General features: G+C 40.2%; 3 protein-coding genes across 5 annotated transcripts; 1 reads left to right on the forward strand and 2 right to left on the reverse strand.

Moving 5' to 3' along the window:
• Nucleotides 1–662: 662 nt before the first annotated feature.
• Nucleotides 663–7970, reverse strand: LOC109474441 (glycylpeptide N-tetradecanoyltransferase 2-like). The gene is made up of 12 exons (XM_019774735.1): nucleotides 7827–7970; nucleotides 6951–7056; nucleotides 6384–6522; nucleotides 5807–5931; nucleotides 4657–4748; nucleotides 4289–4405; nucleotides 3685–3855; nucleotides 3206–3314; nucleotides 2715–2886; nucleotides 2146–2321; nucleotides 1726–1863; nucleotides 663–1378 (listed from the first exon to the last, which is right to left on the reverse strand). Exons 1-12 carry the CDS (start codon nucleotides 7958–7960, stop codon nucleotides 1358–1360), a joined length of 1500 nt encoding a protein of 499 aa, XP_019630294.1. The 5' UTR covers nucleotides 7961–7970; the 3' UTR covers nucleotides 663–1357.
• A 245-nt stretch (nucleotides 7971–8215) lies between these two features.
• On the forward strand, nucleotides 8216–11621 carry LOC109474525 (EF-hand calcium-binding domain-containing protein 1-like). Its single transcript, XM_019774832.1, has 6 exons — nucleotides 8216–8408; nucleotides 8968–9120; nucleotides 9575–9679; nucleotides 9954–10105; nucleotides 10572–10676; nucleotides 11054–11621. The coding sequence occupies exons 1-6, from the start codon at nucleotides 8342–8344 to the stop codon at nucleotides 11105–11107; spliced, it is 636 nt and encodes a 211-aa protein (XP_019630391.1). The 5' UTR covers nucleotides 8216–8341; the 3' UTR covers nucleotides 11108–11621.
• On the reverse strand, nucleotides 11452–13855 carry LOC109474526 (UPF0538 protein C2orf76 homolog). Of its 3 annotated transcripts, none has more exons than XM_019774835.1 (6): nucleotides 13728–13855; nucleotides 13134–13377; nucleotides 12695–12745; nucleotides 12465–12502; nucleotides 12154–12235; nucleotides 11452–11888 (listed from the first exon to the last, which is right to left on the reverse strand). In XM_019774835.1, the coding sequence occupies exons 2-6, from the start codon at nucleotides 13276–13278 to the stop codon at nucleotides 11812–11814; spliced, it is 393 nt and encodes a 130-aa protein (XP_019630394.1). In that variant the 5' UTR covers nucleotides 13279–13377; nucleotides 13728–13855; the 3' UTR covers nucleotides 11452–11811. The 3 variants fall into 3 exon arrangements, with proteins under 3 accessions (XP_019630394.1, XP_019630393.1, XP_019630395.1); XM_019774834.1 differs by having other exon boundaries at nucleotides 13134–13338; nucleotides 13728–13851; XM_019774836.1 differs by lacking the exon at nucleotides 13728–13855 and adding an exon at nucleotides 13594–13616 and having other exon boundaries at nucleotides 13134–13338.
• Between the last annotated feature and the right edge of the window lie 182 nt (nucleotides 13856–14037).

Consider the following 14037-nt stretch of genomic DNA (forward strand, 5'->3'; position numbering starts at 1 on the left):
TTGACTTACCAACTTGATGAAACTACAATATTCACGGATGGAAGTGACACCTACCATAGTTACAAAGGAAATATTTTGGAAGTAAATTTAAATGTATTGTCCAATGTTCCTCATACACCATAGCTCCCATACACCTTAACTACCGGTAGCTGAAATCTAACCAACTAAGCAGAGTCTGTATATGTTGAGCTTTGCCCAATTGGCTCTGGTTACCATCAGAATACCCATTACATTTTACAATTGAGTCATAGTAAATTTTAGCAAAATCAGCTCCTGAAATACAGAACAGAGTCATATAAGACCACAGCAGTTTAATTTCTTTGTTATCAGATCCATTATTTCTGATTTTAAAAAAAAGGCTACTTGTACCTTTCAGGTACCACCTTTCCAACATTGTTTGTTTGCTCATGTAGTAACACAGTAAAAATAACAATTCAGTGAAATGTTAGCCATCCTAGTATGAAGGCTCCTGCGGAAGTATATGGTGTATCACAGAATACCTGTTATCCTTTTATTTTGCATGCCCCTTCCATTATTTAGATTCATGCAAAAATGCTGAGAGGCAAGAAATTCAATTGGTGTGGCCTGATATTTGTTATGGCAGCTATGGTGACTTTCTCCCTGCAAGAACATGACGAGCAGAAATCTTTGAAACCAAGCAGGGTAGCAGCCAACTTTATTCTTGAGTAGTGTAATCCTTCAAAATACACGGTACGGTAGTACATGTAGGGGTGGGCACCAGTCAAACTGTCAAGTCATTGGACCTCATGTTTAGCAGTATATCTTATGTATATAAGCCTAGTGCCCAGGCTATTATGGTTTGGTTGGTTGCAGCCTCTAATCACTCTAATTTGGGCCTGTAGACATTCCACGCCACCTAGTTGAACTAGGCTGGGAGCATCTACAGGCCGGAAGGGAGCCTGCCAAAACCATAATAGCCCGGAAACCAGGCTAGGTAGACACCGGTCAAGTTCTAAAGAGTTTTCAAGTTGCTGGGTTAGCTCCTGACCTGATTCACATACCTAGGGAAAACAACAAGACTGTTACAAAAATAGAAGGGTAGGGAACAAATTTTAATGCAGACTTGTTCCTGTACTTATAGTCTTTGTTTATTTTCAAAGGACCAGTTCTGTACACTGAAGTTTTTTTCCTACCAGTCAAAAGTGATTTTCCAGTCCAGGGTACTGGTACCCACCCCTATACTGTACTTTCTAGATCCTTTTAAGTATATGATAACCTAATTATAGTCCTAGCAAAGGCTTGTTGCCCAGAATCAAGTTGAACTTGCACTTGTTCCGTGTCTAACTCCTATATTGTTGCAGCTACTGCACTGATGTGACTGGCTCTGTAGACATTGTCATTGTAAAACCAGTCCCACCTGAAAAAGGCAAGAAGTACAAATTTTTCATTGACAGGTTGAAAAAATGTGAAGAGGAAAACACAAGTCTAGAAACTAGAGACTAAGTGTTGTTACCTACTAACTTTAAGTTAGCTAGTTACTAGTCATTTGATAAGTTAGCTATGAAAAACTTGCACTTTTCTCCAACTCAAAATTTGACTCACCAGAAATTTTCGACTGAATCACTCAGTCTTCCTCAGCTATCTGACCCAAATGCTGTGGACACGTGATAAGTTAGCTAGTTACTTGATTAACTAGTTTATTGATTAGTTAGGTAGTTACTTGATTTGTTACCTAGTTAATTGATTAGTTAGCTAAGTACTTACGTCATTGGGTGACATTTCTGGGCACCTGTAGTTATACAGGTAATACTGCAGGTTGCCGTCACCTATGCCGAACTTCAGCTGTTCCAAGAACTCTTTGTTCTGCATCAGGTCCAGCGCATTGAAAACATCAAAATCTCTCTGAAACATAGACATCATCATCAAAGTGGAGGAAAGCCTCTGGAGCTCACAATTCAAAGAACTGCAACAACACTACATGTGTATACCGGTATAAAACAGTAGGATAAAAAAGGTTTACATAGCTAGAGGTCCCGTGTTAGAGGAGACCCACACCCTGTGTGAGTGGTTCGAAGTTTGAACTTGAAGCCTGCCAGTCAAGTCTTACGTAGCTTGTACTCATTACATGCAAAACTGGTGTGTTCTGCCTCAAGGCGGTTTACCGGTTATGTGAAACAAACAGACCTGTTTAGCGAGGATGAGTGCGTCGTTCATGATGTCCAGTAGACTGTGCTTGGTGTGGACGTTGTAGAAGGAGTAGGCAGCCTTCAGCTGGCTGTACTGGGGATGGTGCATTATGGTGGAGGGGAGGGTGTAGAAACTGATGAAGTCTGTGATGGTCTTCTCTCCACCTGTCTCCTGTGAGAAAGAGTAACAATTAAAGTAAATTAAGGATCGACATCCAATGCAAGTTTATGACAGCAAAGCAAAATTCTGGAGGAGGAAGTCTGTCTGATATTGACATTTACTGCCATTTTCGTCATCATTTCATAATGTGTTTGACATAGCACCAAACAAGCAACATGCTTGGGGAGTCCCTTTTTTGGCTATTATCTATAAATAGCTATCCAGCCCACTGTTTCCAGTTTCTGTGAAAGGCTGCAACCAATTTTTTTCCACCCTTTTCAGTTTACTGTTCTTAACATTTCACTTGGTGTCGTGCCTTTCCATTCTCTGAAATATTTTCTGTGTTATTCTCTTAATCCTTCTAACGTTACAAGAAGAAGGTGTTAGGTTGACATCTTAGATGCTCACCTCCACAACAAAAGAGTCGATGATGCCTTCTCTGGGCAGGAACCAGTGTTCAAACTCCTCTACAGAGAAGACAGGAGACAACTTGAACTGCTTGAGGTGTTCTGAGAGGAGTGCGTGGACCTGGGGGATGTCTGACTTCACCATGGGCCTCAGGCCGGGAGTCTTCGGTTCCTATGTATAGAAATTAAAGACTACATGAAACCAATGAAAATTCAACACAACAGTTCCTGAAAATATATATATTAGGAATAATTCAATGAACAAAGAGGTTGATAACCCTAATTTAGGGTTTCTTGTCAATCTTAATTTAGGGTTTCTTGGTAACCCTAATTTAGGGTTTCTTGGTAACCCTAATTTAGGATTTCTTGATCACTCTAATTCAGGGTTTCTTGGTTACCCCACTGTAGGATTTCTTGGTAACCTTGATTTAGGGGTTTCTTGGTAACCTCAATCTATGCAAAACAAACAAACAAACAAGATACAAGCTTACATCTGGCAGCTTGTACAGCTTGATGGTTCTCTGCATGGTCATGTTACGACTCAGGTGGGAAAACTTCACTTCTATCAGCTTCTTGGGGTTCAGAGACCTGTGCCAGTATCTGTGGACACAAGGATATACAGGGCATACAAATTTCAAGTCAGGTATTTATAACTCTTCACGCCATGTCTATTTCAAATGACTGTCTAACATTTGTGGGTACAAAAACATACAGACATATTGCTACAACAGGAAAATTGAGCATCATGTTCTTTACGCCTCAGTGAGTGTAGCAGAGGAATTTGGACCCACCTACATTTTACCCCATCGGGTGTAGCAGGAAAATCAGAACCCTCTTCCATTTTGACCCAGTGGGTATAGCAGGAAAACTGTAGCTACTGACCTGTACTTTACTCCATTGGATGTAGCAGAAAAATTGGGTCCCACCTCCATTGTACCACAATGGGCGTAGCGGGAGAATTGGTACCCACCTGCATTTAGCCACCGGCCTGGGCAGCACCACCCCTGCCGTGTACACAGCTTGGAACAGCCCCTGCTGGTGAACCCGTCTGGTGATCTCTCGGATCAGGACCGGCGCTACGCGCTTAGATCGGAGCTTCTTGTGGACGCAAAGGAAGTTGATTTCTACCATCTTCTGTAGACTGTGGAGAGGGAGAAATAGAACCAAAAGCTCGATTAGATAAGGTCTCATGTGGCAGTTTTGCTGTAATATTGGATATAATGATAAAAGATGAGAATGGAGCCAGTTAAGGGAGGGGTTCCTCTGCAGGAGTGACAATACCCTGGATTGAGTGAGTGAGCGAGTGTGTGAATGAGTGAGATAAAATACTGTAAGCATCTTTTATGGCTGCATATCAAATAAAAACAAGATTTCCCTGAGGTCTACTTGCCTCCTATTCTAAGCACACTTCTTCTTTGGGGATGTACCCACCACAGTGATATTTATGGCATTCATAACTGCACTTGGCCACTATCCACAAGAAGCACATGCATATGCAGCTTCCATACAGTCAGGTTTTTGCCAGCATGTAAATTGGATTAATGCCTCTGATATTAAATCATATCAATACTTACTGGTCCTTTATTCTGATGGCGGCAGGCACTGCACTGATAAACCCCACCAGTTTCTTGTTGGAGACCACACGAACACCACAGTGCCACTGGAGTAGCCAGCCTGGGGGCTTTAACGCCCTGGAAAAACAAACAGAAATGGTATTGTGGTTTACCATAATAAAAAAAAAGGCCAATAAACAATACCTTAAAAATGAGGTAAAAATGTTTATAAAACTTAAAAAACGTATGAAAAAAAGGCTGGAGAACTCACCATGAGTTATATCTGAGAACACACGATAAAGAAATGACCGATAGACAATACCTTAAAAATGAGGTAAAAATGTTTGATAAACTTTGAAAATGTATGAGAAAAAGACTGGAGAACTCACCATAGCAGGAAAGCTTTGGAGTAGTCAAACCTGAACATGTTGTCATCATCCTCCACGTAGTTCTCATTCAGTAGAACATACAGCTCACTCAACTGGAGGGGAAAAACATTCACTTTCTTTGGTACAATATTGAGTAAGACATGGTCTAGTCTAACAAATTACTGTCGTTTATTCTTACTCATTACAAACGCATTCGTACCAGCCCCTACAACTTGCAACATAATATAGGGTTAATGACCCGCCCTGAGGTGAATACGGTGTCATAATTCATGGCCGGTTCCTATAACCACCGAATGAACGACCGAGTCCGCGGAGCGGACGAGGTCGTTTATGAGGTGGTTATAGGAACCGGCCATGAATTATGACACCGTATACACCGAAGGAAAGCGGGTCATTAACATTATTATCATATAGACATTGTCACATATGCATGTACATCAAGGGTCATCAAGCTGACACATAAGAGAAACAACTTCTGTGTAACATATAGATCTTTTATCTTGCATTGATGTGAATTCCCATCGCAGCAAACCAATTATTTAAAGCTGAAAGTTACAGATATGAACTAAATTTATCGGTGAAGTTTACCGCTGAATTTCGAATTCCTCAACTGTTTCTCCACCACTATTGTCCAAATCCATCTCTGCGGTTGCCCCAAACACTGCTTTTACTTCATCTGACGACACCTCAGCAGTTCTATCAAAACTAAATTAATTTACTACTCTACATAAATAAGTCTATCAGAAAGGTCTTTAGAATTAGAAGTAGGTTAGAAGAAAACACCACCTTGTCATGTAATGGTAGCGTCAGTTACGGACCCGCAGGTCCGTATATCGGATATTAATGACCTGGGTTATGGGGGAAATGGAGCCTTCTGATTGGTCGACGTCATCTGGCTATATGATAATGTAGGATAAACCACAAGGTATCTGCTACAGCATTAGTTACCATGGTGACAGCCATCTGGTGCAGGTCATTGACCTCATGCATTTGGAACAGAAGGAGATCGAGCAAATATAATATGTTTTTCTTCTGTAAAGTTAAACACAAATACCATGTCATTTCTCTTAAACCCATACAGGGACACATTAGCCAATACAAATCTGACTGATAAGACAGCCCTTAGCTGGGAGAAGGTTAAGTGACTGACCACATCAGGCTTGCTGATGTCCAGTGTGTCCCACTCGAACCCCTGAGGAAGACTGTACGGATCCTGTCGGACTTCTGACTGTGGTTTATCTGCTTCGATGGCACCATAGTCTCTCACCTCCTCTCCTGGGGGACAGAAACGCAACACAGGTCTTTGTACACAAGTAAGTAAAACAACCAATATACTAGACAAAGGGTTCTACCTACTACCTACCTAGTACCATGACCGACAATGGTCGTCAGAGGGACAAGGCAGACCTTGCAGCAGAAGTGGTGCCAGATTTTCCTATCTTGGGCTGCTAACCAGGGTTTTATTTGAGCCTAATGGTAATGGAGTGAAGCTACCAATGGGGGTGTGGGGGTGGGGGTGGTAAGGCACACAACACAGAAGGGGTTATTGCCTCTTCCATGTAAGGTAAAAAGTTGGCATTCTAAGGAGGAACTGGGAAAACACTAAACTCTTGTTTTTTATGAATTTCCTGTGATCTGTTGTAAAAGCAAGACATTTACTAATTCTGAACCCATAATATTGATGGGGAGATGAACAATTAGAGTCTACTTCTTCTTCGCAGCCTCACCTATCTTTGGTACAGGTTGAGTGTCCCAGAACTCATACTTCTTGTCTCTGGCCTCATCCACACTCTTGGGCTGCTGGTGGACTGATAACTGCTGCAGGGCTCGCTGCACTTCCTGTAACTTCTGCAAGGGAAAATTGTCCTGGAGAAACACCACAATTTCCATGGTTAACAAAGTTCTGTATAGACAACTATTCTAGTGTTTTGGTTGGACACACACAAACATACACACACATCAACCTATAGCTTTCCATCCATCCATCCATCCATCCATCCATCCATCCATCCATCCATCCATCCATCCATCAATCCATCCATCCATCCATCCATCCATCCAATATACCAACCCACCCACCAATTGTTTTATACCAAAGAAAACGGTATGGCTCAGAGTAAAATAAAATCATTTACAGACACATGTCCATAATAAACAGCAAGCCGGCCATACCTGCATGATGTTGCATCCATACAGTTGCACCCATTATAGTATACAGACCATATTAGTAGTACTTGAAATTTTTAAATATCTATACAAACTGTACTGACTGCAGTATTTACAGTGATTCTTACATCTGTTTTCTCTGCGTCACCTGCTGCTGCTGCAGATGAATCTCCTCCCTTCTTCTTCTTCCTCTTTTTGTTCTTCTTCTTGGTCACCATGCTGTCCAGGCTAACGCTGTCGGAACAACAAAAGTAAATATTATGCTTTCTCTGCATGCTCAGCACTTGTGAGAAAGGCAATGGTAGTTAAACACACACCACTATAGCTATCCGTGGACTAGCTACCTCTGGTAGTGATTGCAGGACTGTGTGGCACCAAGGGCAATAGAAATGGAGATTGGCACTGAAAACAGATGAAATCACAAGTTCTGTCACTGTCAGGTATGAAACTATAAAGTTCTGCTTAAAGTCTCCACATCAGTTTTAGATTGAGGAATTCTGTCATTATTATCTTGTTTTCCTTTTAATCCCCATGACATGATTTTAGTTTATCTTATTAAAATTATCTTAGTTCATTCTTTAATAAATTATAATGATTAGCATATGAATAACTTCTTCAGCTACAGTCCAACATATCCAGTGTTACAGTGAATCATAGGCGTGGGAGGAAAAATCTGTCCACACCTACATGTACCATTTAAGAAACAGAAATTTTATGGGAAAGACAAATTTGTGAATTCTACCCTATAACAATTATTCTTTTCGATCGTTATGGGAAAAAAGTGACATGTATGTGCTAGTGTTTTGTGGCGCTTGCGATAAAAATACAGACACATTTTTCCGCATCCACATAAATCGAAAGTAGTACTAATTTTTTCTGGTCCTCTGAGAATGGAACGAACATGCATGTCATGTGGGGTGTCAGCTCGTAAACCCCGCCTGTCAGTCAATTCTCAAAGGAGAACGGCGACAGAAATAAGACGCAATGCTTCCTTAAGACCATACCTTGTTCCTGGCTTAGGTTCATGATCGTGTTGTCCATCTAAGACGACCAAATCGTCCGTTTTGTCTTCTTCCTTCATCTCCGCAGCACGATCTTCCGCCATGTTGAAGAAAGCGCTGAATTGATAGCTGTTCATGTACAAACATAAAACTGCCTTACTTACAAGGGGCATTTTGTTGAATTAAAAACGCAAACTTGCCATAAATAGTATTTAAATAAGACAATATTTAAATGTAATAGTTTATCTGGCTGTACCATCTTCAGATTTCATACTTTGTTTGCTAAACTGCTGATTTAAGGAATATGATTTTACAGGCAGTAAGAGTAACACCCTTGACTCCTAAAATGAAATCTCGTTGTCTATTCTCGCGAGAATGAAACGTTTGTCTACTGCGGCGATCTACTGCGCAACTTTGTCTCTTGACAACGGGAAGAAAAGTTACCTCTGAGTCTACCTCAGGTTTTTCACGATTTTCTACGTTTTTTTGACGGATTCTGAGATTTTTAGGGACCAAGAATGGCGCACATCGTCGCCAAGAAGGCGCTGGCAAAGCTGGCTGAGACCTGCTATCGACAAACACACTGTAAGTCCAGTTATACCTAGTTGTTTACGTTGACAACCGAGCATTTCCTACTATGATTAGGGTCTTAGTGCATGTTGTTATATGTAACTTTTCAGATGATATTGGCTTCTACCGCACAGAAGTTCCAAACTTAAGTTTAAGTCATATTATCTAAGTCCAACATGACTTACTGCTCATCCCAACATCTGCTTGGAGATTACTTTATGTTGACAAGAGAAACGAAAGTCTTGAAGTATAAGACTACATTACTGTTATGAGGTTAATTCTACACAACAGGTATGTTTATATCATATGCCAGCCTTAAGGACTAGCATACAATCTGAACATATGTTCTTGATATACGTTAATTTAAGCAGGCAGTTTTCGTACAGTTTTCGACTGTTAGGTTTTTGCCCAGGTCTTTGTTGTTGCAAGGAGTTATTTGTTTTCGCATAACTGGTAAACCACCTTTAAGCGTAACACACCAGTTTTGAACATGTACGTACATGTACAAGTTGTTATGTGTTATCAAAGACATTCCTTAGTGTTATACATGATTTCTGTACTTGTCTCCTCCCAGTTACGAAGCAGGAGGTGGAGGGTTTACTGCACGTGTTCCGGGACCTGCAGACCAGTAAGAAGGGGAAGGATGAGATGAAGATGGACCGCGCCACTTTCCGGGAGGTGCTGCACTACACCTTCGCTATGACAGACGACATCCTCATGGACAGAGGTCAGTTTTTAATGGTGACATCTCAGGGTTCAGGGCAGAAGACTTTAAAGGAATTGGCACTCCGCCGCTTCTGTGACCTCACGTTTTTGCTACTTAGGTTCAGTTCATGTGGTCTCCTTAGGAGGTGCCCCTAAGGATGTCACTTCAGACACTTGTTCCTTCATCCCAAGGGAATAAAGCATTGTTTTTGGCTTGTCTGTATATGTGTGACTGTGTGTACATGCATATGTTCTTGTGTGTCTCTTTGTTTGTTTGTATGTGCCTGTGTGTGTGTTTGTATGTTTGTGTCTGTATACTTCTCTAATTCCCATTCTGACACAGCATTGCCGTAAATTCTTAATGCTGCTATTTACATTTGTGGGACTGGGTCTGATATCTTGACTCCGGAGTGTGGATAAGGGGGTGAAGTCTGCCATCTCTGATTGCCTTGTTGTTCTTTATTTTTTTTCTGCAGTATTCCGTGCCTTTGACCAGGACAACGACAGCTACGTGAGTGCCCAGGAGTGGGTACAGGGTCTGTCTGTGTTCCTCAGGGGAACCATGGAGGAGAAAATGAAATGTAAGCTACAATTCTGGACAAAACTAGACAGATCTGGTGTGTTTTCCATCTTCTAAATGGTTGTAGTCACTTGAAACAGTTGATGCCATATTGCTGTCTGCTTGATGCCATATTTGAACATATCCCAACTTTTTTGAGAGGCAAAACATTTAAAATGTGTAAGTAGCAACATTTCATTTGCATTTAAACTTTCAAATTATACAATGTACTTCTGAATAGTCTTCCTACCTGAAACTACTATGTAATACATCAACTTTTACTTGTTTTTGAACAGATTGTTTTGAGGTGTATGATCTAAACTCAGACGGCTACATCTCCAGAGAAGAGATGTTCTCTATGCTGAAGAACACACTCGCTAAACAGCCCACAGAGGAGGACCCTGATGAAGGCATCAAGGATCTGGTAGAGATCACCCTGAAGAAAATGGTATGACCCAACTGCAGATTGTTTGTGGTAGTGTTGGAGATGACTAGGGCTATTCCACTAAAGATTTGGGGGCAACTCAGATTACTAACATAATTTGATAAGTCGTGATCTAAAACATGTGCTATTCTTCACTTTTCAGTAAGTTATGACATTTTAATTGCCCCAAAAAAACATACACAAGCACAAATAATCTAGCAATGGGTTAAAGATCATTCAAACTGTAATTTTCAACAACACTTACCCAACTTTTCGGCTGTTCTAATGCTGGATTCCCGGTCAAGGAATTAGCACACCACTGCAAGATTGGTGACGTCAAGATTTTCAGATAGAACATGTGGGTTGGTAAGCAGTGGGTCATGAGATCTGAGAAGCAGAAAGCCTTTATTGAACTAAGAAGTTGGTATTCACCAACACAGTGGGATTTCCATGCTTCCCTACATTGTTTTACTTTTCCCGCCCTCCCCAGGACCATGACCATGACAGCAGACTGTCCTACTCTGACTACAAGACTTCGGTTGAAACAGAGCCTCTTCTGCTGGAGGTGTTCGGACCCTGTCTCCCAGCTGCTAAGGTAAGACTTAAATCTTCAAGATAACTATATCTTCATCAGTGTTGGTAGAAATTTCTTTATGAAACACAGCCAAGAAGGGGGTCAACTGAACTCTTTTTGCTCTTCTTCTCCAAACAAATAAGGTCAATGACCAGATGGCTGTAACCATGGTAACTGGTGCTGTAGCAGACACCCTGGTGGTGCTACGTTACATTATGTAGCAAGTGGCAGGACAGTTTGAGGGGGTGGTCACCAAATGTTACAGAGCAGTAATTTGTGAGATGAGACCATGTGAAGGTATTATGCAGTTGCTTTGCAAATGTAACCTTCTAGTAGTTTTTTAAAGTCTTTCCTCACCAGTATTGTTAACTAATGTTTCTTTCCTCTTCTAATTTCAGCAAGTCCATGCCTTCACAGCAACCTTTTCTGACACTTGTACAGAATGGTACTGACCACAGACATGGATGGACACACAACAACTTTGGGGACCAAAAACAGTTTATACTTTCCCAAGAAGTGTAGAAATGTTTAAAAAGTATATATTACTGGTAAAAGGTGCAGTGTGATTTTACAATGGAGTACATCTGTTACCTCTACTTAAGTGCACTGTACTAAAAATTGTGTCAAAAGTGCTGTGATACACACAAAACCAAAATAATCATTTTATGAGTGATTTTTATTGCATTCAATGGAAGAGGAAACAAGTTAAGCAATGTTTTCATTGAATACAAGCAGTATGTCAGCATTTATAGCAAGCAGTTTAAGAAAAATGAGATTTGTTAAGAAAAATATATTGGGTGTTCCTTAGAAATAACCTTGTACATTTGCATATTTCTAAGGCAAGAAATTTTTTGACATTTAAAATTCTATCAATGACTTCTCTGTTCATGAAGTCAGACTGTACATATGTTTGCATAGACTGCTCAGGAGTCCTATTTTGAATAAATATTTGTGGTTGACGGTTAACTTAGAAGAAAATGTGTTTGTCTTCTTTTTTATGATACCTTAAATATGTGTTTCGTGTTTTATTTTTAAAAAATCAGTTGACATGAAACCCTTCATAAAATGTAGATATAGACTAAAATGGATATAACAGATAAAAAAAGAAAATGTACAGTGTTGATGAGATATTATAAAATGCAGGGTTTCACCACTGCTACCATTTTGTAACTGGATTCTCCACAAAGTTTTCATATTCCTCTCGTTTGAAGAAAGAAATTTCAGTCTCGTTCTCTGTGAAAGAAAAGGGAGAGAAATTACACTCGAGTCAAAGGCATTTTTATGAAAGGTATAAAGATTATAGATGCAAGGAATATGGAAAGTCAATACTTACCAGAAATTCTAAGCATGTTAAAAATCCCATTACACTTATCAAAAAGAATAGGGGTTCATCCCTGTGTGAGTGGTTCAAACCTTACAGTCTTACACAGCTTGTACTTACTGTACAAAACTGGTGACAAAGCAAAAGTCAGTGCTAGTGTAGTCAGCATGCCCCTACCTACTCCACTCTCCCTCAGTGTGGCACCAGACTTCAGCATGAGCTTCTCATCATCTCCTGTGTTGATCACTGGGTTGTTGGTCTGTCAATAAAAAATACTGACAGTCTTTGATGCATTGATAAAGGTTAGACATTCAGATGGAACATCACATATTAAATACAAAATAAACTAAGTAGAAACTTTAGGGTGTCATTTTCAAAGCAAATGCATGATTGCATTCACATGGGGATGGTCGAGCTATAGCCTATCAAACTATAGCTCTGTTTATTCTTACTCTTACACATTATTAGATAGTATGTGGGGGTGTTACCTTGTTACAATGGGCTTTGAACTCCAACTTCAATGTATCTGTAAACAAATGACAATTTGACAGCTAAGTGGAGGTACCTACTCTGCATGATTTTTATTAGCACAATGTTAAACATGGATACATTGTATCAAGAAATTCACTAAAATATCAGGAAGTTTTTGAAAAATGATGGCACTCATGCCTTGGCAGTTGGGACTTGTTTTTTTTTGTTGTTCTGACTACAGACTTACCATATGCATGTTTTCTAAATGGTGGTGGCAGCCCTGGTCTTGTCTGGATGTCTGAAAACATGCATGAATTAACATCAAACATTGATTACCAGTTACTCATCCAGATATATGTTCGACATCATCTTTATTACATACACTACATACACGAATACAAAAGAACATCTCAAAGAAGTCATTACCCAAGCCTTACACAAGAACAACTTAATTTTTGCGTTGCGGCCTGCCTGAATTTACCATCAAGTCTTGTCGGCCCTCCTAAATTTATCGTTAAGCATTGCCACGATCCCCCTTAGACAGACCCTCTCGCAGCAAAACCTAGCTTGGAGTCCAGGCTTGTTATAGATTTAGTCAGCTTCCCAAGATCCGATACCCAGCCAACAAGACTGGTACCAGATCTTGACTCCAGGCTAAGCAAAACCAAGAACAAGAAGAAACTCACCTTTCCTGACCATGTCCATGAAGTTGTCAACAGTCATGTCCGGGTGGACCTTGTGAAACACGACGTTCTTCAGGTTCTTGTGTTGGAAGGATCGGATCAGACGAACGGTGACGGTCAGGCCCTCCATATGATCCTCAGTCGCCATGGTGATTTAGAAGTTACAGTAGAACTGTTGTCATCTCATGACTCACAGACTTGTAGATTTCTAGATGTATTTTTTTGCATTTGTAAAATCCTTGATTACCTAAAATTCCAAGAAGGTTATGTGTGTGTGTGTCTGTCTGTCAGTCTTTGGTATGGTACAATAATAACATTTTTAATAAGGAAATAGTTACAAACTGATCTTCGGGCAGATAAATAAATCTGTGGAAAACTACAATTAAGAAAATCCCTGGAAAGAGATAAAATATCCAAAGCATCATTCTATTTCTAAGACAAAGCGCCCCCCCTCCCCAAGTACCTTTGATACCTCGAACTCTTCGACAAGCATGCCGTTGTGTGTGTGACGTAGGATGCTCAGACGTAATACTTACGTTGCCTCTATGTTGTATATAACAAAATACACCAGGTGATGACCGTAATATCAAATCTTACCTGCTTCTAGAAGCTGTTCACTACATGTACCGGTGGGGGCAAGCTTGTCTCCTCCGGAAGTAGCTAACACATGCTGCACTTTATAACTAAATTAACAGAGGGCGCTGAAGAACGGTTTGTAAATTACATCAGCCCGACGTCATATACGGACGGGTACATTCACAAAGAGGTAACTTTACTTGTTGAAAGACAAATATACTAGTATTATGACATTAAGAAATAGAGGTTAGTATTTATCTAATTGTTATGAATTAAATTCTGACATGCAATAATTTGGTATTATTGCTGTTAAGTAATAAATATAGATCTT

The sequence above is a fragment of the Branchiostoma belcheri genome, unplaced genomic scaffold, assembly GCF_001625305.1.
Source record: "Branchiostoma belcheri isolate BF01 breed outbred unplaced genomic scaffold, Haploidv18h27 scaffold31, whole genome shotgun sequence".
NCBI classification, from domain to species: domain Eukaryota; kingdom Metazoa; phylum Chordata; class Leptocardii; order Amphioxiformes; family Branchiostomatidae; genus Branchiostoma; species Branchiostoma belcheri.